At 46.7% G+C, this 20,605-nt stretch overlaps 1 protein-coding gene across 4 annotated transcripts in view; it reads left to right on the top strand.

Moving 5' to 3' along the window:
• Nucleotides 1–20,605, top strand: part of NOL8 (nucleolar protein 8) — a 107,445-nt gene that overhangs the window by 60,841 nt on the left and 25,999 nt on the right. For all 4 annotated transcript variants that reach the window (XM_029599373.1, XM_029599372.1, XM_029599371.1 and 1 more), the window contains 4 exons: nt 4,463–4,764; nt 7,440–7,566; nt 16,001–16,071; nt 16,242–16,324. In XM_029599373.1, the coding sequence (XP_029455233.1) occupies nt 4,463–4,764; nt 7,440–7,566; nt 16,001–16,071; nt 16,242–16,324 (583 nt within the window). The remainder of the gene's footprint in view (nt 1–4,462; nt 4,765–7,439; nt 7,567–16,000; nt 16,072–16,241; nt 16,325–20,605) is intronic.

Genomic DNA, 20,605 nt, shown 5'->3' with positions numbered 1-20,605 from the left:
CTCACCCGTAGTGTGAGACTGTTTACAGTTCTTCGTTTTATGGCATCTACCCTGGAAATGGTTCCTTGGGCTTTTGCGCACATGAGACCTTTGCAGAGGGCACTCCTTTCTTGTTGGGACCCCAAGTCGGAAGAGTTTCAACTTCCATTGCCTTTACTGGAACCAGCCAGGTCCAGTCTGGATTGGTGGCTAATTCCGGATCACTTACTTCAAGGGGTGGACCTGGAGAATCCTCAATGGATAATTGTGATGACCGATGCCAGCCTCTCCGGTTGGGGGGCAGTTTGTCAGTCAAGGTCAGCGCAAGGTCTTTGGACACAGTCACAGACCAAGTGGTCCATCAATCGCTTGGAGACCAGAGCGGTTCGTCTGGCGCTGCAGCAATTTCTACCCCTGATCCGTCACCGGGCAGTACGGATTCTGTCCAACAACACAACCACCGTGGCCTACATAAACCGTCAAGGGGGTACAAGAAGTCGCCCCTTGGCCGACGAAACGGACATGTTAATGGTCTGGGCGGAACACAATCTTTCCCGCATTGCTGCGTCTCACATAGCCAAGGTCGACAACATTCAGGCAGACTTCCTCAGTCGACAGCGACTAGATCCCGGAGAATGGGTGCTGTCCGAGGAAGCGATGCGGTTGATCTCGAGCCGGTGGGGGACTCCCCGCCTAGACTTAATGGCGACTCGTCTGAACGCCAAGGCGTCCCGTTTCTTCAGTCGCAGAAGGGATCACGGATCAGAAGGGGTGGACGCCCTGGTATTTCCTTGGCCATCCCACATTCTCCTTTATGTGTTTCCTCCTTGGCCATTGGTAGGAAAAGTATTACGACACATAGAATCTCACCAAGGACCGGTGACTCTAGTAGCTCCGGAGTGGCCGCGAAGACCGTGGTTCGCGAATCTGGTCAATCTAGCGGTGGGCGGTCCCTTGCGCCTCGGTCACCTGATGAACCTACTCCATCAGGGTCCAGTATTTTTCGATCAGGCAGACCCCGCTTCTGTCTAGCAGCTTGGCTTATGAGAGGAGACAATTAAGAAAGAAGGGTTACTCTGAGGCGGTTATTACCACCCTCCTACAGGCAAGAAAAACTTCTACATCTATCGCCTACATTCGAGTATGGAAAATGTTTGATTCTTGGTGTCGCGGGTTGACTTTGCCCCTGCAGCAAGCCACTATTGGTCACATTCTTGCCTTTTTGCAGGACGGATTACGGAAGGGCTTGGAGTACAGTTCACTCCGAGTGCAGGTAGCAGCCTTGGGCTGTTTTCGTGGTAAGGTTGATGGTGCTTCCATTGCTGCTCACCCAGATGTGGCACGGTTCTTGAAAGGGGCCAAGCACCTGAAGCCTCTAGTGTGCGCGATCTGTCCATCATGGAGTTTGAATTTGGTTCTCCGTAGCCTTTGCAGGTCTCCCTCTGAAGCGGGCCATGTTGAAGGATTTAACGCTTAAGACTGTGTTTCTCATGGCTATCTGTTCAGCTAGATGAGTTTCGGAGCTCCAAGCCTTGTCATGTCGGGAGCCTTTTCTGCGTATTTCTGATTTGGGGATTTCTATTCGGACAGTGCCCTCATTCCTTCTGAAGGTAGTCTCGGCATTTCATGTCAACCAGTCTATCCAGTTGCCAGCATTCTCTGGTGAGGATAAGGATCTGAGGAGGTTGGATGTCCGTAGAGTCCTTTTACAGTACCTAGAGGTTACCAATCCGTTCAGATTGTCGGATCATCTTTTTGTGTTTTGGAGCAGCCCTAAGAAAAGGCCTAAAGCTTCTAAGACTACTATTGCCCGCTGGTTGAAAGACGCTATTGCTTCTGCTTACATAAGTCACAGGCGCCCAGTACCAGAGGGTCTTAGGTCACAAGCAGCGTCATGGGCAGAAAGCCAATGTGTTTCGCCCCAAGAGATGTGCCAGGCAGCCACTTGGAAATCATTGCACACGTTTGCTAGACATTACCGGTTGGATGTCCGGGATCTGAAGGTGGATTCCTTTGGCAGCAGTGTGCTCCGTGCCGGACTCTCCAGGCCCCACCCCTTTTAGGGCAGCTTGGATACATCCCAGCAGTCTGGACTGATCCTGGTACGTACAGGGAAAGGAAAATTAGTTCTTACCTGTTAATTTTCGTTCCTGTAGTACCAAGGATCAGTCCAGACGCCCGCCCATTGGCAGGAGAGTCCGTACAGCCGTTTGTATTTCTCTTGGCAGATTATTTCACAGACTATGCATCTATGCGACATGGTTAGTGTTGTTTGAGGCGTTCCTATAAGTTTTGCTTCAAGACATTTAAGTTTGACTTGATCTAGTCATTGGTTGTTGCATTACAATACAATATAACAAAATAGTTATAATAACAGCTATTCATTCTGCTTTGATATTGATTATACTGAGGGATCGTAGGTGGCACACCAGGTTATATGGTGGGTGCTTTTCAGCTTTTCTCTGACTCCATCTGCTGGAAGGAAAGCATAACCCAGCAGTCTGGACTGATCCTTGGTACTACAGGAACGAAAATTAACAGGTAAGAACTAATTTTCCTTTAGTCCAAGAAAAATATGTACAGTCTCAGCTCCTTTAAGGTGTGTAACCTTAAAGGAGAGTTCACATACTAAAAATTGTGACTGTGTACTTACCATGCAGATAGCATGCAGGCTGTATTTCGAAGAAGGCTCAGTACTTCTCTGGGCACTTAAACGATTCTGTGCTGCTCTGTTGTGCTGAGATCACTTGACTACTCTGGCACAGCCTATAAACCAGAGCTTCCCAAACTGTGGGTTGGGACCCCAAACGGGGTCACAAAACCTCCAACCGGGGTCACAAGGGCAGTCCTCTCCAGACATCACCAGCAGCAGAAGTAGTGGAAATTAGCATGGGATCTTTGAACTAACATGCACTCTCAGGTCCTGCAATGGTCCCACCCTCGTTTGAGTTTCCATGTTAACAGGAAGCCATGTGTGAGGAGGGACTGGGGCACTGCAGGGCCTGTGAGCTTTTACTGGCTTACAGATCCTGTGCTGACTTTCATTACTAATGCTACTGCCAGTTGCAGTTCAACATTAGGCATTGGACCGGCCATTGGGGAAGAGTGGGCAGAGTGTGCACAGGTCTGTGCAGGTTATCACTTCTCTGACCTCTCCCATCACTGAACTTACCTAAAAGTAAAATGTTGCCCCTATCATCAGCCTGCCCTCTCTTCCCACTAGCTGCCATCCACTTATCGCCTGAGGCCCAAAGGAAAATGTTGCTGCTGATCCTAGTCAAGGGGATGTGTGGATGGGGGCTGTTTGAAGGGAGCGATCAGATACAGGAAGGATTTGAAGGTTGGATCAGTGGGAGAGGGATTGGTTGTGGAAGGTGAGAGGGGGGGATGCAAGAGAGGAACTAGGGGTGAGAGTATCAACTGGAGAGGTATGTGAGAAAAGAGCGAGGAAGGGGATGACAGATGATCAATTGGGGTTACAAAAATGGCTTGGAGGTGAGAGAAGTTCAGTGGGGAGGATGTAAAAAGCTGGAGTGGGTGAGTGAGCGGCTAGGCTGGGAAGGGGAGAGGAACTGGGGGGGATGTAAGGGGATCATCTGGAGGGGCAGAGGTTGAGAGGCCGGATGGAGGTTAGAGAGGGGATCATTTGGAGTGCAGGAATGGTGAATGGAGGGATTGTTGGAGGTGAACTACACCCTCGCTAATTAGGTTTGGTTGTCCTCTGGGTCGTGTGAATTTTCAAGTGCTAAAATGGGGTCCCATTGGCTAAAAGTTTGGAAAGCCCTGATATAGACGCTCTCAGCAGCATTAAAAAAAAAATAAGCTGGGAGCCCAAGCCACTTGAATCCTTGTCCAGCCTGGTAAGCAGTTTTACCAGAGGTTTTGCCTGTGAGAATATCTAAGCTTTTGTTTATTGAGCTAGGTCTACTGTGCAAGAATGAGGCTTGGATCTGTTCCTGTTAGGTCAGCAGTAACTGCAAAAAAAATAAAAAAATAAAAACTCTTGAGGCCTGTTCCTAAAATGTGGTTGAGGCTGGTGGGCCTGTATCTCGAAAAACAAAAATAAACTCCTAAAGATTTGCTGTTTTCAGGAACATGTGCAGTTGGATGGCCAGTTTACCTGCATATACAAAATCTGTAAGAACAACTGAAGATTCAGACTTGAGGCTGTAAACACTACTGTGCAAGAGCCTTAGGTCTGACTCCGTCCATTGAAGTTGCTTGGTCATGTTTAAGAAGTGATGAATTTGAGCTTTGGGCCAGTAAAAGGTAGGTCAGGGCAACCCCTGCTGGCAGGAGAGAGCAGTAACAGGGTCAGCCTTGGAGGGGAGACCTTTTCCAACCCTCATCTAGTCACTGTTGTGAGTACAGCTAGTGTGTGCGGAAAGGAAAGCAAGGGGGGGGGGAATACAAATAGTTTTGCAAAGCATTAATTTTCACAGGTAAAGACTATTGCCTCCATAAACCAGCTTTTCATTTGCAGCAAAGCTAAAAGAAAGAAGATGAGGGAAAAAGCTGAAAAACTGCCTGAAGTCTCAAAAGAAACCTATCACAACATTGCTATTGATTTCAAGGAAGTGTTTGGATCTACAAAACACAAATCGGAAGAAAGCGAAGTGGTAATACCATGGGACAAAGCAGACAGTGAACCAGGTGACACGGACATGAGGCTGACTGCTGAGCACAGCCTCCACTTCCTCAGCAAGCCCGATAAAACCGAAGAAACATCTCACTTTACATTTTCCTTCTTTGGAGATGGTATAGGTGATCCTGCCACAGAAGAAGGTAAAGAAACCGGCACTGTCTGACACACTTCTTCAAAATGAAAATATAATTAGAACTGCCCAGCAAAATTATTAGATATTGTGAAAGCAATCAGTGCAAACCTTTTGGTATTGTTCTGAAGCCTTCGCTTCATAAGAGCTATGTATAGAAAAAGTATAGTTATGCATGGGAAGATGTCTCAGACTAAACATTTGTGCCATTGCAGGGCTCTGATAAACCATATCAGCGTTGGAAAGGTACTGCACAAAACTATTTCCTGGGGTGGGGGAGTTGAAGGGTAAATAATTTGTAGTTTTTATTGTAATTCTTAAAATGCCCCTCGGTGATTTTTCGGTTGCATATAAGGTGCTTCTCTGTGTCTTCCAACTTTTTGTCCGGTTTACTGATCAGAATCCTTTTTTGCACACTATGTTACTGTACAAAGAAAATGGGATGCAGAGCTCAGCATGTGTTCATTTTGGAGCTAATGCCATGAAACAATTGGCTCACATCATTAGACTAGGTACATCCTATTGTTCAAAGATATCCTTTCCAAAAAGAACACAGTCTGAGCCTCAAAATTCATGCCTGGCATACAGAAAAATTATTTTAAGCCAATATGTCCAGTAGATATGAGCTGGAAGTTACAGAAAACCTACACAAAGATCACATGAAGAGTCTCAAGCTTACACAGTGACTGTTATTCCTGGTAGAACCTTTTAGCTTTTTTCCTTCTCTTTGTCTTCTTTATTTTTTATTTATTGGTATTCATAGGCCACTAATACCAAAGCCCATAGCAGCTTATGTTTCAGACATACACAATAAAATACATAAGAACAATCGAAAAAACACAATAAAATACCAAACATATTTATAAAACAAAAAGCCTAAGGTAAAAACCTGATAAAATCAATATCAGCATCTTAAAATAAAAAAAAAAATGCTAAAATGGAAAACAGTGAGCTAAAACAGAAACCTCTCTCAAATAAAAATTAACCAAAGGCTTGTTTAAAGCAGCCTCAGCCAGGCCTTCAAACTAACTGAGGTCCTCTTACTGTCCGGCCTTCCATAGAACTTGAGCTGTTAGGTCCACCATAAACTACCATGCCCCGCTAGACAGGTGATCACAACATGGGCCACAATTATTAGACCAGAGTCTAGCACATTCGGTTTTGTTCTACCATGAATCATTACTAAAGGTATAAGGATTTGTTCTACTTTTGTTAGGGCTGTGCAATGGTGTGTGGGCATAGCAGCTATGGGTAGTTGTCAAGTCTTTGTATATAATATAAAGATCTTTTTCCCTTCTCAACATTTCACAGCTCCCACTTATCTAGTTCCTATCTACCTTTCTATATTTAGGAAAAGTGTAATGTTCAGATAATTTACAACAGAGAAAAGCAAGACAGTGAACATTAGTTATTGTGTTAGAAACATGCAGAGAGCATCAGAGTTATGATTTAATCAACTGTTTCTACTGAGTGGGCTTTCAAATGCCTTTGTAAACAAACTGACTTTTACATTAGTTTCTCTGAATTTGGCCAGTAGTTCATTTTTAAGAAAATGATTGATTAAAATGTTACCCTTGTACAAAAGTGAAATTTGAGTATAAATGAAAAGTGGGCTGGCCCTGTGGCTCAGTGCTGCAGTGCAAGGGATCAGGATTCAGATCTCCTGTTTGGTCAGGGGCCATTCATAGAAAACATAGAAACATAGAAATGATGGCAGAAGAAGACCAAACGGCCCATCCAGTCTGCCCAGCAAGCTTCACACATTTTTTTCTCATACTTCTGTTTCTCTTAGCTCTTTGGTTCAATTTCCCTTCCACCCCCACCATTAATGTAGAGAGCAGTGATGGAGCTGCATCCAAGTGAAATATCAAGCTTGATTAGTTTGGGGAAGTAGGGGTAGTAACCGCTGCAATAAGCAAGCTACACCCATGCTTATTTGTTTTACCCAGACTATGTTATTCAGCCCTTATTGGTTGTTTTTCTTCTCCCCTGCCGTTGAAGCAGGGAGCTATGCTGGATATGCGTGAAGTATCAGTTTTTCTTCTCCCCTGCCGTTGAAGCAGAGAGCTATGCTGGTTATGCGTGAAGTATCAGTTTTTCTTCTCCCCTGCCGTTGAAGCAGAAAGCTATGCTGGATATGCGTGAAGTATCAGTTTTTCTTCTCAAGTCTGAAAAAATCACTGAAATGATGCTTTCAGGCTTGGAGAAGAAAGGAAAACACTTACTGCTAGTGTGGCAGCCCCTGTCAGCCAGTGAGTAGTACTGAGAGTGCACTGTGCAGAAGGCATCCCCCAGCTCTTGGTGTCTGTTCCCAGAGCTGCCCAGCTAAGCCCCTTGGAGACGGGAGATTCGAAGACCAAAGGGAAAAGACAAAACAGATTTTAAATATTTAGTAATTAAAATAAGTTAAAATCATTCTGTTATCCAAATAGAGAAACGTGATGGCAGAAAAAGACCATACGGCCTATCTTGTGTGCCCATCCACAGCTACTCGGGTCGACAATCACTGCTGCTCCGTCAGAAATCCCCTGTGCTTATCTCAGGCTTTCTTCAATTCATGTACTGTCCTTGACCCCCACTACCTCCCCTGGAAGGCTGTTCCATGCCTCCACCACCCTTTCTGTAAAGAAATATTTCCGTTCCTATCACCAGCACATGGTAATCTTGGTATGTTTTTGGTTGTAGAACCATATAAGATTGAAACCATAAAACCTGCTAAGGTAGCATGGCAAGAAGACCTGTACTTCAAAGAGAGCAGCTCAGAGGATGAAGATGAGATAGAAATAACTGAGAATGAAGAAGCCAGCACAAGGTAAATCAGTTACTCACCTGGCATTTTCTTTTCTTTTTTTTTTTTTTTTTTTAGATTTAAGAATATTTGCAAAATTACAATTCAACAAACAAGGGGGGCATATCCTCTATAAGATAGGAAAACACCAGTCCTCACATCAGTGTTGTATTTGCACAATCCAGATTTTTAAAAAAGGGTATCACCCACGCACAGTGACTCATTAAATAACAGACTGGACAGTGCCATCTTTCCCCACTCAGGAAAAGATTTCCACACTTTTTCATGATATCTTGACATTTATCTTTAACAGTGAATGGATAAGTTCCATGGAGAACATCTTCTAGGATAATTGTAGCAATGTATTCAAAAGATGGCACATCCTCCAACTTCCATTACAAAGCCACATTTTGTCTAGCATCCAAGAGAGGTGCATTATAAAAAGCATTTCCTAGCATGTAGCAGATGGACTCGGGACCAATGGGTATAGTGTACTCCTGATAGCAGTTGGAGACGGATCAGATTTCAATCTGATGTCAGCCCTAGTACATATACCCCTGCAGGAAGTGCAGCTCTTCAGTATTTTCCATCTCCATAGCAGTTAGGGACTCTATGCATGCTAGCATAGCGTTAGAATAAATTTTACCGAAGAAATCTTACCTCTACAGACGAGCCCCGCTCTCCTGCGGTGACACCCGATGGGGCCCTCCCCCAGTCGATGTTTCCCAGTTGAGGGCACTGGCGGTCTCCAGCTATAGCCAATTCAACCAGTTCAAATTAATCAAGTTAACCAAGTTATAAAGTTAATCAAGTTATTCAAGTTATGAAGTTATTCAACTTATTCAAATTAGTCAGTCACACATATATCCACAATGCTTTTCGAGGAGAATACTGAAGAGCTGCACTTCCTGCAGGGGTATATGTACTAGGGCTGACGTCAGATTGAAATCTGATCCGTCTCCAACTGCTATCAGGAGTACACTATACCCATTGGTCCTGAGTCCATCTGTCTACACTAAGGAAAACAAAATTATCAGGTAAGTAATTTCTCCACTACATTTCCTTAGTGGAAAACCATCTGCAGTATGCAACGTAACAAGATTACTGCATCACAGGCTAAAATCCAAGATATTACTGTCTCCTAGAATATTGTGGTCATTTTCAAAATTGTCTCCTGTTAATGAGATATGGTTTGTATATAGCAGTATTTCTCCCAGGACAAGCAGGATGGTAGTCCTCACTTTTGGGTGACAGCATCAGATGGAGCCCTGTCATGGAACACTTTTGTCAAAGTTTCTAGAACTTTTGACTGGCACACTGACCAGTGTGCCCAGCATGCCACTAACCCTGTGGCCACATGGGGTCCCCCTTCAGTCTCTTTTTTTCCATGCAGCAGTTGCCTCGCGGTTCTTAGGAGCTCTGGGGGAATTTATTTTTATTTACATAAGAACATAAGAAAATGCCATACTGGGTCAGACCAAGGGTCCATCAAGCCCAGCATCCTGTTTCCAACAGTGGCCAATCCAGGCCATAAGAACCTGGCAAGTACCCAAAAACTAAGTTTATTCCATGTTACCATTGCTAATGGCAGTGGCTATTCTCTAAGTGAACTTAAGAACTATTAAGAACTATTTATTTATTTGGTTTTATATACTGTCACTGAGACGAGCCATCATAACAGTTTACAATAGAATACCAAAACAATCAGTAATACAAAGCATTACAATCAAAACAAACTCCCATATCTGGAAACTGTAAAAAATAAATAGTGTACAATTAATAATTTGTTAAAATTAAATACCATAACATCATGCAGCAATAAAAATATAAAACATTCAGGGAGAATTGTATTCTAGAAATGAGTACAATAAAACGAAAAAAATACCTCTAATAAAATATTTTAAAAAACTAAAAAAAACAAATAAAATAAAATTAATCTTAAGCATTTGCAAATTTAGGATAAAACAAAAACTAAAATGGAAGACAGTATTTGCGCTTCAGGCTTCATATGCCTCACTAAAAAGTCACAATTTTCCCTGTACGTACTCAGATCAGTCCAGACTGTGGGTTGAGCCTCCTTTCCAGCAGGTGGAGACAGACCAAAACTTAAAGGATATCCTATATGAGGACAGAGCCTATCTTGTAACCCTCCAGTTTTCGTCTGTCTCCAGCAGGTGTAGCAGCTCACCCTTCGGTCTCCTGCTCTAGGCTAGTCAGCCTTTTTTTCTGTTCTTCTTCCTTACGGATCAAGCAAGTACTTATTCTTAGTCTTCTTCTTCCCATTAAAAGAGATTTTTTTTCCTTTTTAGTGTCTCTTTCCTTTTTCTGTATGGGAGACAGATCCATCTCCCAACTCTTGCCGGTCTCAGGGGGGCTTTGCCCCTTGTGCGCTGCATAGCCTGAGTCCGTACCCGCTTCCTGGTGTGGGGACCAAGGCTGTTCAGGTCTCGTCCCCCCCCCCCCCTTCTGGCTGCCGAGAGGGTTTAGAACCCAACTGCTGCGCTCAGTTTTAAAAAAAAAAAAAATAAAAATAAAGGGAACTTAAAGTTTACATAAGTTGCAGGTATTCCCTATCTCTAACTTATTTGCAGCAGTAGACCATCAATTTTTTCTTTTTCTGGTCTAAGGAGACCTTGAACCGGCAGCCAGACAGGCAGGAGTCAGCAGGTTTCCCTCCAGGCCTGCAGGCTGTCTGTCAAACTTTTTTTCAGACTTTTTTTTCTTTAGTAGCGGCTCTTCTATGCCGCGGCAGGCAGCCTGCCTCTCCTGTGGGCAGCCCTCTTCGCGATTCTCGCATCAGGGCCTTTGCTCTGCTTACCTGCCGGGTGGGGAAGGTTCCTCCTCAGCAGGACAAGCAAATTTAGCCCGGGGATCCACTCCCTTTGGCATGGCCAGGCTGTTCCCGGGTTGGCAAAGCCCGGGAACGGCGTCCCCTTGAGGGGACGATTCCTCTGACTCACAAGCTTCTTAAGAGCTTTTGTCAGAACCTTCACCCCCAGAAGAAAGGCGCCGCTCCCCTCCGGAGGACCTCTCCTTTGCTAGTTTTATCAAGGAGCTGTCTGAAACCATCCCTTTCAAATTGCAGACGGAGGAAGACGCCAGACATAAAATGCTGGAGGTGCTTCAATTTGTGGATGCTCCTAAAGAGGTCATGGCAGTTCCTGTCCACGAAGTTCTTCTTGACCTCTTACACCGCATCTGGGAGCACCCGGGAACTGTGCCTCCAGTAAACAGGAAAACTGACGCTACATACCTGGTTCAACAAGTCCCAGGTTTTCAAAAGAGCCAATTACCCCACCAATCCACAGTGGTGGAATCCGCTCAGAAGAAGACAAAGAGATCTCGGCCTCACTCTTCTGCCCCACCTGGGAAGGATCAAAAGTCATTGGATGCTTTAGACCGCAGAGTTTTCCAGGGCTCAATGCTGATGGCTCGTATAGCAGCCTATCAGCTTTATATGACACAGTACATCAGAAATCTCTGGAAACAAGATTTTTCAGAAACCCTACGTGACGAATTCCAAGACGGATTGTCCTCCATCCTACAAAAAGGATTAGAGGCTGGAAAACATGAGATCAGGGCAGCATACGATGTCTTCAATACTGCATCCAGGCTATCAGCAGCCAGAATTAGTGCCAGGTGCTGGGCTTGGCTGAAAGCCTCTGACTTACGCCAGAAAGTTCAAGATATGTTGGCGGACCTTCCCTGCACAGGGGACAATTTGTTGGCAAAGTTCAAGAGGCAGTGGCGCAACTCAAAGACCACCATGAAACCCTGTGCCAACTGTCCCATCAAATTTCTCGTCCACAATCAAAAGAGGTTTTAGGTGAGATACCAGGAAACTAACCTATAGACCATGTAGGTACTACCCTCCTCCATCCCGTGCTAGACCAACCTGACCCTCTCACAGGCCAACCTCGACAGCACAGACCCCCCCAAGGCTCAACTAGCCCCTCAGACTGGTCCTGCAGCAGGTTTTTGACTCCCATCTAGAGAGCAAAATTCAACCTTCTCCCCCAATTATTTTTCCCTTGGGTGGCCGCCTGTGCCACTTTGCCATCAATTGGCACACAATCACCACTGACCAATGGGTCCTCTCTATAGTAGCCCACGGTTACCATCTAAATTTCCTTATGCTGCCCTAGACTCTCCACCACATCTGGCGTGGAGTCTAACAGATCACACTCCTCGAAACGGAACTCTCTATCCTACTGCAGTCCAAAGCCATAGAACCGGTTCCCCAAATGCAGTGAGGAAGAGGGTTCTACTCTCGATATTTTCTGATTCCAAAAGAAATCCGGCGGCATACGCCCCATCTTGGACCTCCGCACCCTAAACAAGCATCTTTGCAAGGAGAAGTTCAGGATGGTTACCTTGGGAACCATGCTCCTTCTCCTGCAAAAAGGAGATTGGCTGTGCTCTCTGGATCTTCAGGAGGCTTATGCCCATATAGCAATATTTCCTCCTCATCGAAAATATCTCCGATTCATCGTAGGTCACAGACATTTCCAATACAGAGTGCTGCTGTTTGGCCTTGCATCAGCACCCCAAGTATTCATGAAATGTCTGGCAGTCGTGGCAGGGTACTTGAGACAGCGCAGTATCCATGTCTACCCATATTTAGACTCAAGAGTCCATCCAGGGAGAGAGTGCTTCAATCCCTCCGTCTTACCATACAGCTGCTACAGTCGTTGGGATTTCTCATAAACTATCCCAAATCTCATCTGACTCCATCATGCATCCTCTCGTTCCTTGGAGCACATCTAAACACCATTACAGCCAGAGCGTTTCTCCCAAGGGATCGAGCACGCGCACTGTCAAAATCTGCCAAAGAAGTACAGACTCGTCAGACAACTTCAGTTTGTCAGCTACTAATCTTGCTGGGACATATGGCATCCACAGTTTACGTTACCCCAATGGCTCGACTAGCCATGAGAGTAACACAATGGACTTTAAAGTCCCAGTGGTCCCAATCAAACCAAGATCTGTCACAAATTGTCCGCGTAACCAGCCAACTTCGTCACTCACTGGCTTGGTGGATACAGGAGTCCAAGCTCCAGATAGGACTACCCTTCCAGCCACCAAATCCTCAGATTACATTGACCACAGATGCCTCTAACCTAGGTTGGGGAGCCCATGTCAACGAATTACAAACCCAAGGAACCTGGACCAGGGCGGAAGCGAACCACCAGATAAACTTTCTGGAGCTCCGGGCGATACGTTATGCCCTATTCGCATTTCAGGATTGCCTATCCAACAAAGTAATCCTAATTCAAACAGACAACCAGGAAGCAAGGGGCACAGGCTCTTACCTGCTATGCCAAGAGGTGGCACAGATCTGGGCCTGGGCTCTCTCACATTCTATGCTGCTGAGAGCAACCTACCTGGCAGATATAAACAATATGATGGCAGACCGTCTCAGCCAGACCTTTCATCCCCACGAATGGTCCCTAGATCTCACTGTGGCGAACCGAATATTCCACCAGTGGGGTCGCCCGGACATCGACCTGTTTGCGTCTTTTTACAACCGCAAGGTCGACCACTTCTACTCTCTACACCGCAGCAGCAAGACACCACCAATGGATGCCTTCATCCACTCGTGGAGCACAGGTCTACTGTACGCATACTCTCCTATTCCACTCATCAGCAAGACTCTTGTGAAGTTACGAGAAGACCAGGGTACGATGATCCTCAAAGCCCCATACTGGCCACGACAAGTTTGGTTTTCCATTCTACGCAACCTCTCAGTCCAGCAACCAATTTGCCTGGGCACGGCACCAACTCTAATAACGCAGAATGACAGACTGTTGCGTCATCCGAACCTCCAGTCTCTGTCTCTGACAGCCTGGATGTTGAAAGGTTGATTCTGCAATCCCTTAACCTTTCTAACGATGTGTCCCAGGTCCTCGTAGCTTCACGGAAGCCTTCTACTAGGAAATCTTACCATTCAAAGTGGAACAGATTCTCCTTGTCGTGCACGACAAAGAGAATAGATCCTTTCTCCTGCCCCACAACAAGGTTCCTGGACTACCTCTGGCACCTCTCTGAGTCTGGCCTACAAACTTCCTCCATCTGAGTACATATAAATGCCATAGCCGTTTACCATAAAGGTATAGGAGATGCCCCAATTTCGGCGCAACCCCTAGTAGGGCGCTTTATTGAGACGCTTAATACAACTGAAGCCTCCACTGCATCCCCCAATTGCAGCATGGGACCTCAATGTTGTCCTAGCAGGGCTCATGCGATCTCCATTCAAGCCCCTACACTCCTGTGAGCTATGACATCTCACTTGGAAAGTTATTTTCCTAGTGGCTGTAACATCAGCTTGCAGAGTCAGTGAGCTACAGGCACTGGTAACGTACCCACCTTATAGCAGGTTTCTCCATGACCGTCTAGTGCTCCACACTCACTCTAAATTCTTGCCAATGGTAGTGTCTGATTTCCATTTAAATCAATCCATAATACTGCCCACCTTTTTTCCAAGACCTCACTCACACCCAGGTGAGCGGGCCCTGCATTCCTTGGACTGTAAGCATGCGCTCGCCTTTTATTTAGACCACACTGCAGCCCATAGGAAGTCCACCCAACATTTTGTCTCTTTTGGTAAGACCAAACTGGGAGTCGTGGTGGGCAAGCAGACCCCATCCACCTAGCTGGCGGACTGTATTTCCTTCTGCTACCAACAAGCAGGCCTTCCGCTAGAGGGACGCGTGAAAGTACATTCAGTCAGAGCCATGGCAACATCAGTAGCAAACCTCCGTTCGGTTCCTATTGCGGACATCTGTAAAGCTGCTACTTTGAGCTCTCTCCATACCTTTGCAGTTCATTACTGTCTCGACAAGGCTGGCAGGCAAGACTGCGTCTTTGGCCAGTCTGTACTACGTAACTTGTTTCCAGTTTAGTAACCCAACACTTCCTACCTACAGCCCACTGTGAATTTCAGGCTGCCCTTCTTAACCAACAGCACCCGTATTGTTGTGCCTGTTGCACATTGTTGGGTGCTGCTTGGTTCACTTTGGTCGGGCATCCTGTAGCACGCTATTCACCCATATGTGAGGACTACCATCCAGCTTGTCCTGGGAGAAAGCAGAGTTGCTTACCTGTAACAGGTGTTCTCCCAGGACAGCAGGATGTTAGTCCTCACGAAACTCACCCACCACCCCGCGGAGTTGGGTTTGCCTACGTTTCCTTATTTTATTTTTTGCTCATACTTTTTGCTGCAAACAAGACTGAAGGGGGACCTCGTGTGACCACAGAGTTAGCAGCATGCTGGGCATGCTCAGTGTGCCAGTCAAAAGCTCTAGAAACTTTGACAAAAGTGTTCCGTGACAGGGCTCCATCCAATGATGTCACCCATATGTGAGGACTAACATCCTGCTCTCCTAGGAGAGCACCTGTTATAGGTAAGCAACTCTGCTTTCCCAGCCCTCTCCTGGAGGCACACCTATCCAGTTGGGTTTTCAGGATTACCACAGTGAATATGTATGAGATAGATTTGCATGCAGTGGAGACCAAGGAGGTAACTTTCAAAAGACATTTACATATGCAAATCAACATACTATCGTAGCAATTTTAAAAGCCTTTAGCGCATAAAGTGCACTTAGACATGTATAACCTATGGACAAGTCAAGCAATTCTCAAAAGCCCACTTATATGGGTAGACTGTATTTACACATGTAAAACCCAGTTTTAAGCATGCAAATGCTTTTTAAAGTCAGGCCCTCAGTGTATGCAAATCTATCTAATGCATATTCATTATGGATATCCTGAAAACCCGACTGATTAGGCATGCCTCCAGGATTGGATTGTGAAACATTGCTATATAGCTTGGTTTGATGATTCTGTAAGCCAGGGGTCACCAAATCTGGTCTTCAAATGTCACAATACAGCCAGGTTTTCAGGATGCATGAGGTTTCTTTGCTTGTATAGCCTCCATTGTGTGCAAATAGACCTCCTGCATGTTCATTGTAGAAATCCTGAAAAACAGACTGGTTTGCAGCCACCGAGGAATGAGTTTGTGGGACCTCTTTCTGTAATTCGAGCACAAGTTCTGCTTGTCACCATATAACTTGTTAGAGAGACTCTGTGTTGTGTTGCATATAGGCTACTAAAACAGGTAGAAGATTTATCAAAAAAGAGCATACATCTATATATGGCACTGGCATTTTTTAATTCCTAGTTTTAGAAAAGTAATAAAGCAGTACAGGGTTTGTGAGGCACTAACCTGAACCTCAGTGGTTGAAAGCAGTCTCCTCCCGCCCTCCCTCCCAGCAGAATCAAACTGCTTCTGGAAACAGTGAAACTCCAGAAAGGGGGGGGGGATCTGTATAGGTCACTATTGTTTGCAGTTCTATCAGTCTGGGATGCTAAAATTGACATTTTTCAGGCCTAGGACAGCATGCTTTCCTTTCACTTTCATATGTGTCACCTGAATTTTTTCATTTCTGTACCATTGCAGCAGTCAACCTTTGCCTGAGAAAAATAGCACTAGATTTTTCTTCTTCTTCGGAGATGATGAAAGACTGAAAGGTAAGACTAAACTGCTTCTCCCTGAACAGCAGTGGAGCCCAATAAGCAAAGAGTGCCAGGACTTGCACCAACTTAAGACAAATTGTTTCTGGCTACAGCTTAGTTCCATAAACCGTAAACAAACAGCAGAAAACTGACAAACTTATTTTCATACATATTGCTGTCTTTAGTGGGTCCCAAACTGTTCTATCAAGCGTCAAACCTTGATGATGAGAGAGAAGCGTGGGATGAGAGACGGGAATTATTACTGGAGGTGAGTGATTTCATAGTCAAATGGTTTTTTTTATTGAATAGTAAAAATCACAGTGGTAACATGGACTCCACACACACACACACACACACACACCATATCATGAAAATACATTTCAACTAATTAACACCACTAAAACAATAACTACCCCTGGTGTCAGCATCATAAACATGTACATTAAATAAAGTACTATCCACAAGATATGAAAAAAAATTACATATCTTAAGTAGCAATAGTGGAGAAACCTCACATGCCAAAGTGCAAATGTAAACAAAGAAATGTGAGGAAATAATTTAAATCCAAAAGTAATATTATTTTGAAGATCCGGTGCAATTACGAAATTTCCAAATGTCAAGTTCAAAGTAATATCTTTATTATTTTCACGCTGATATTATCACTGTATCGGTTATAGAATTCTTAAGCCTTACTGGGCTATAAGCTTCTGCATGATATCCTAGTGAGGTCCCTCCTGAAGAAGCCGACTGGCGAAACATGGCCGTGTCATCTGGGAGCACCCATCCACAGTGTCAGCTGTAAACAAGAGAGTGGATTCATCTTATTTAGTACAATCAGCTCCAAGATACCAAAAGGCACAACTGCCACATCAATCTGTGGTAGTTGAATCTGCCCAGAAAAAATCAAAAAGAATCCGTCCTCATTCTTCCACCCCACCGGGCAAAGATCATCGTTTCCTTGATTCTATGGGAAGAAAAATTTGTCAATCTTCTATGCTGAATTCCAGAATCTCTGCATACCCAGCTGTACATGACACAGTATCAGAGAAATTTATGGAAACAGATGGAGGATTTTACAAAATCTCTACCTGAACAGCTTCAAGAACCTGCACAAGCCATTATACATAAGGGCCTGGAAGCAGGTAAACATGAAGTGAGGGCGGCCTACGACAGTTTCGATACTGCCTCCAGGACTGCAGCTGTGGGTATCGCTGCACGCAGATATGCATGGCTCAAGGCCTCTGACCTCAGGCCTGAGGTCCAAGAAAACCTTGTTCCCTGTACGTACCAGGATCAGTCCAGGACACCTGGGTTGTGACTCCGCACCAGTAGACGGAGACAGACTAAAACTTGTGGGCTGAGCCATATAGGACCCTGTGCCAATCACAGCCCCTCAGTCTTACTCTGTCTCCAGTAGATGGTGCAGGTGCAGTCACAGCCCCTGCCTGGCATGATTCTGTTAGTCGGTCAGGTCCGGTTAGTTTTATGTAACTTGGTGTTTTTGAGGTAAGCTTCGGTGAGCTTCTCAAAGTAGGTGTTTTCTTTTGGTGAGTAAAGCTGTCCGCCCTGCCTCCCAGGGGGGTTGAGAGGTCCTGAGGGGACTACCCCCCCCTGGTCGAGACCGCTGCTAGGGTCGAGGACCCGGCTTACCTAGTAGCAGCGTCTGGGGTGACACCGGGGAGCCCGGTTCACTCACCCCTGCAGGAAAAGGGCTCCAGAACCAAGGACAGCTGCAAGCTTTGTGTAAAAAAAAAAAAAAAAAAAAAGGGTTTTTTGTTTTCGTTGTGCCGGCTCTCCGTTTTCCTCGCGTCTCCGCTCCGTTTTTAGGGGGGGGGGGGCGCCAGTAGCAGGAGGGAGGTCGCCGGTTTTGAGTTTTTAATTTTATTTGGAATTTCGCTGCGTTTCCCGCCCATTTTGCGCCGCGATCGCCGGCATGCCTCGAGGGTCGGCCTGCGGCTCGGCTCGCGCACGTTAAAAAAAAAAAAATCGTGGCAATGGCTCCACAGCTCCTGGCTCACGGGCGGAGAAGGAGTGTCCGGATCGCCTCGGGGGGCCCGGTCCTGAACCGCGCGATCACCGCCGCGCGGGGGGGGGGGGCTCGGCTGATAGGCCCAAGAATTTTTCCCGCGCTGTGCGAGTGCGGCGGCCATTTTAGATTCCAGCCACGATTTTGCTCGGTTCACAGCAGGGGATACAGCTCCGCCCCCCGTGTTTTCTCCGCAGCGGGGTCCGGCGGGGGGGGTCCCCACGGAGGGGCCTCGATCCCCAGTGGCTACCGCGGATGTTTCTTCAGATTCGTGTTCTCTTTTTTTCATCTGTTTTTGCGCTTCTGTTGTGCAGGGTTTTCAAATATAAGCATAGTAAGCGCAGCCGGAGGGGCGTCGCGGGGGGGGGGCCACCCGCTGGTCTGCTCCAAAGAAGAAGAACACTATGGATGTTGCGGAGGGCTCTCGGGAGCCCTCGCGGTGGAAGCATCCGCTGCGTGCCGTACCTCAGGAGTCTGAGAAGGAATCTTCATCGGCCGTTGACTCAGAGTCTCCAGAGGAGCCCCTGATGGGGGGCCTAGGAGGCGGCTGCGGACGGTCCCGTCCAGCCTAGCGCGGGCAAGGGGACACTAGCCATGGAGGGGGATGACCCCAAGGTGGTGCGGCTATTTCGCAGGGAAGCACTGTCCCCGCTGCTTCCAGCAATTCTTCAGGAACTGGCAATAGAGGCTCCGCCGGTGGTGGCACGTCCAGAGGCAAGCATGGATCCGGTGCTCTTAGGTCTCACGGGGCCAGCAGTAGCTTTTCCTTTTCACTTTTCATCGACAGATATCCTGTTCAGTGCATGGGATACGCCGGTGTTACGCTTGCAGGGCAGTAAGGCCATGGACAAGCTTTACCCGCTACCCGAGGATGCGCTGGAACTCCTTCGACTGCCGCAGGTGGATTCCGCAGTCCCTGCGGTGATGAAGAGGTCGACCATTCCAGTTACGGGAGCCACGGCTCTCCAGGATCTACAGGATAGGAAGCTGGAAGTGCAACTCCAGAAGATTTGTGAAGTGTCTGCCCTGGGTGTGCGGGCTGCCATCTGTACCGACTTCGCTATCCGAGTGAGTCTGCGCTGGGCCCAAGTTCTTCAGGCGAACGCAGGTCTGTCGGCGGCAGAGGCATCTCAGGCAGATAGGTGGAGGCAGCAATTGCATATGGGGCAGATGCTCTCCACGGTTTGCTGCGTTCATCCGCTAGGTCCGGGATGGCGGCTGTATCGGCACGTCGCCTGCTGTGGCTGCGCAACTGGGCTGCAGATGGTTCGTCCACACCGGCTGCCCGAGGGCAGATTCAGGGCGCGCTCCTCCTTTTCGGCATCCCGTTTCCGAGGGCCCAGGAATTTGCGTCCTCAAAGGTCTACCGGTCCTTCATCTGGGTCAGCTTCCTCCCGAATCCCTCAATAGCAGCAGTCTTTTCGGGGTACACGCTTCGGTAGACAGGGAGGAGCCCAAGTCTTCACAATGTTACGCGGCCGGCCCATCCCTCACCTCAGCCCCAGCACGTCGTTTCCAATGTAGGGGCGCGGTTAACCTTGTTGGTCGAGGAATGGGCCAGGATAACGTCGGGCCAGTGGGTCCTCGACGTGATAAAGCACGGCTACGCATTAGATTTTGTTCGTTCCCCAGCAGTCAAGTTCCTGGTCTCGCCGTGCAAGGCTCCCGAAAAGAAGGCAGCAGTGCTAGACACCATCCGGCGCTTGGAAAATCTGGGAGCCATTTTCCCCGTTCCGATCTGTCAGCACGGCAAAGGGCGTTACTCCAAGTACTTCATTGTTCCAAAGAAAGACGGCTCTTCAAGACCAATCCTGGATCTAAAAGGGGTGAACGGAGGCCTGCGTGTGCCTCACTTCAAAATGGAAAGTATTTGGTCGGTGATCGCCTCGGTGCGTACAGGAGAGTTCCTGGCCTCACTAGATCTCACGAAGGCGTACCTTCACGTAGGCATTCAACTGTCATTTCGGCGATCCCTAAGGTTCTGCGTCCTCGGGCGGCATTATCTAATCAGGGCTCTCCCGTTTGGGCTCGCAACGGCGCCTCGTACGTTCATAAATTACCAGGATGAGGACTATCCAATGTAACTGCTGTGGAGCCTTTATTTTGAGGGAAAGCATCTGGAAACTTAGAGCTTGCCCAATTTGTGCACAACTCTCTTCCCTGAAAAAGGAGTTGACTGACATTAAAAAACAATTAGCTTCAATTAAAAATAATACACCCACATTGCATTACTCAGAATATAATTCCCCAATATCACAGAAAAACCAGGAGTCAAGAAAAGGAAATTCATTAGGCTCAGGAAGGACCCACAGTCACCCATTCTTGACAGAAGAGCAGTCAACAGGTATACCCCCCCACTCAAACAGGTCATTAAGAAACTCTTTAAAATCCAGGAATACAGTGGGCTCTGGTAGAATTAGAACTGTGATGAGGAGACACACCATGTACCAAATGCAAAAAGAACAAGCCTTCTCTATATTAAAAACTGAAGAAGTTCATGAGAAAAACATTGAAGTGTTACCA

The sequence above is a fragment of the Rhinatrema bivittatum genome, chromosome 4, assembly GCF_901001135.1.
Source record: "Rhinatrema bivittatum chromosome 4, aRhiBiv1.1, whole genome shotgun sequence".
NCBI classification, from domain to species: Eukaryota; Metazoa; Chordata; class Amphibia; order Gymnophiona; family Rhinatrematidae; genus Rhinatrema; species Rhinatrema bivittatum.
The sequence above is the reverse complement of the archived record's forward strand: the minus strand, read 5'-3'. Positions and strand labels throughout refer to the sequence as shown.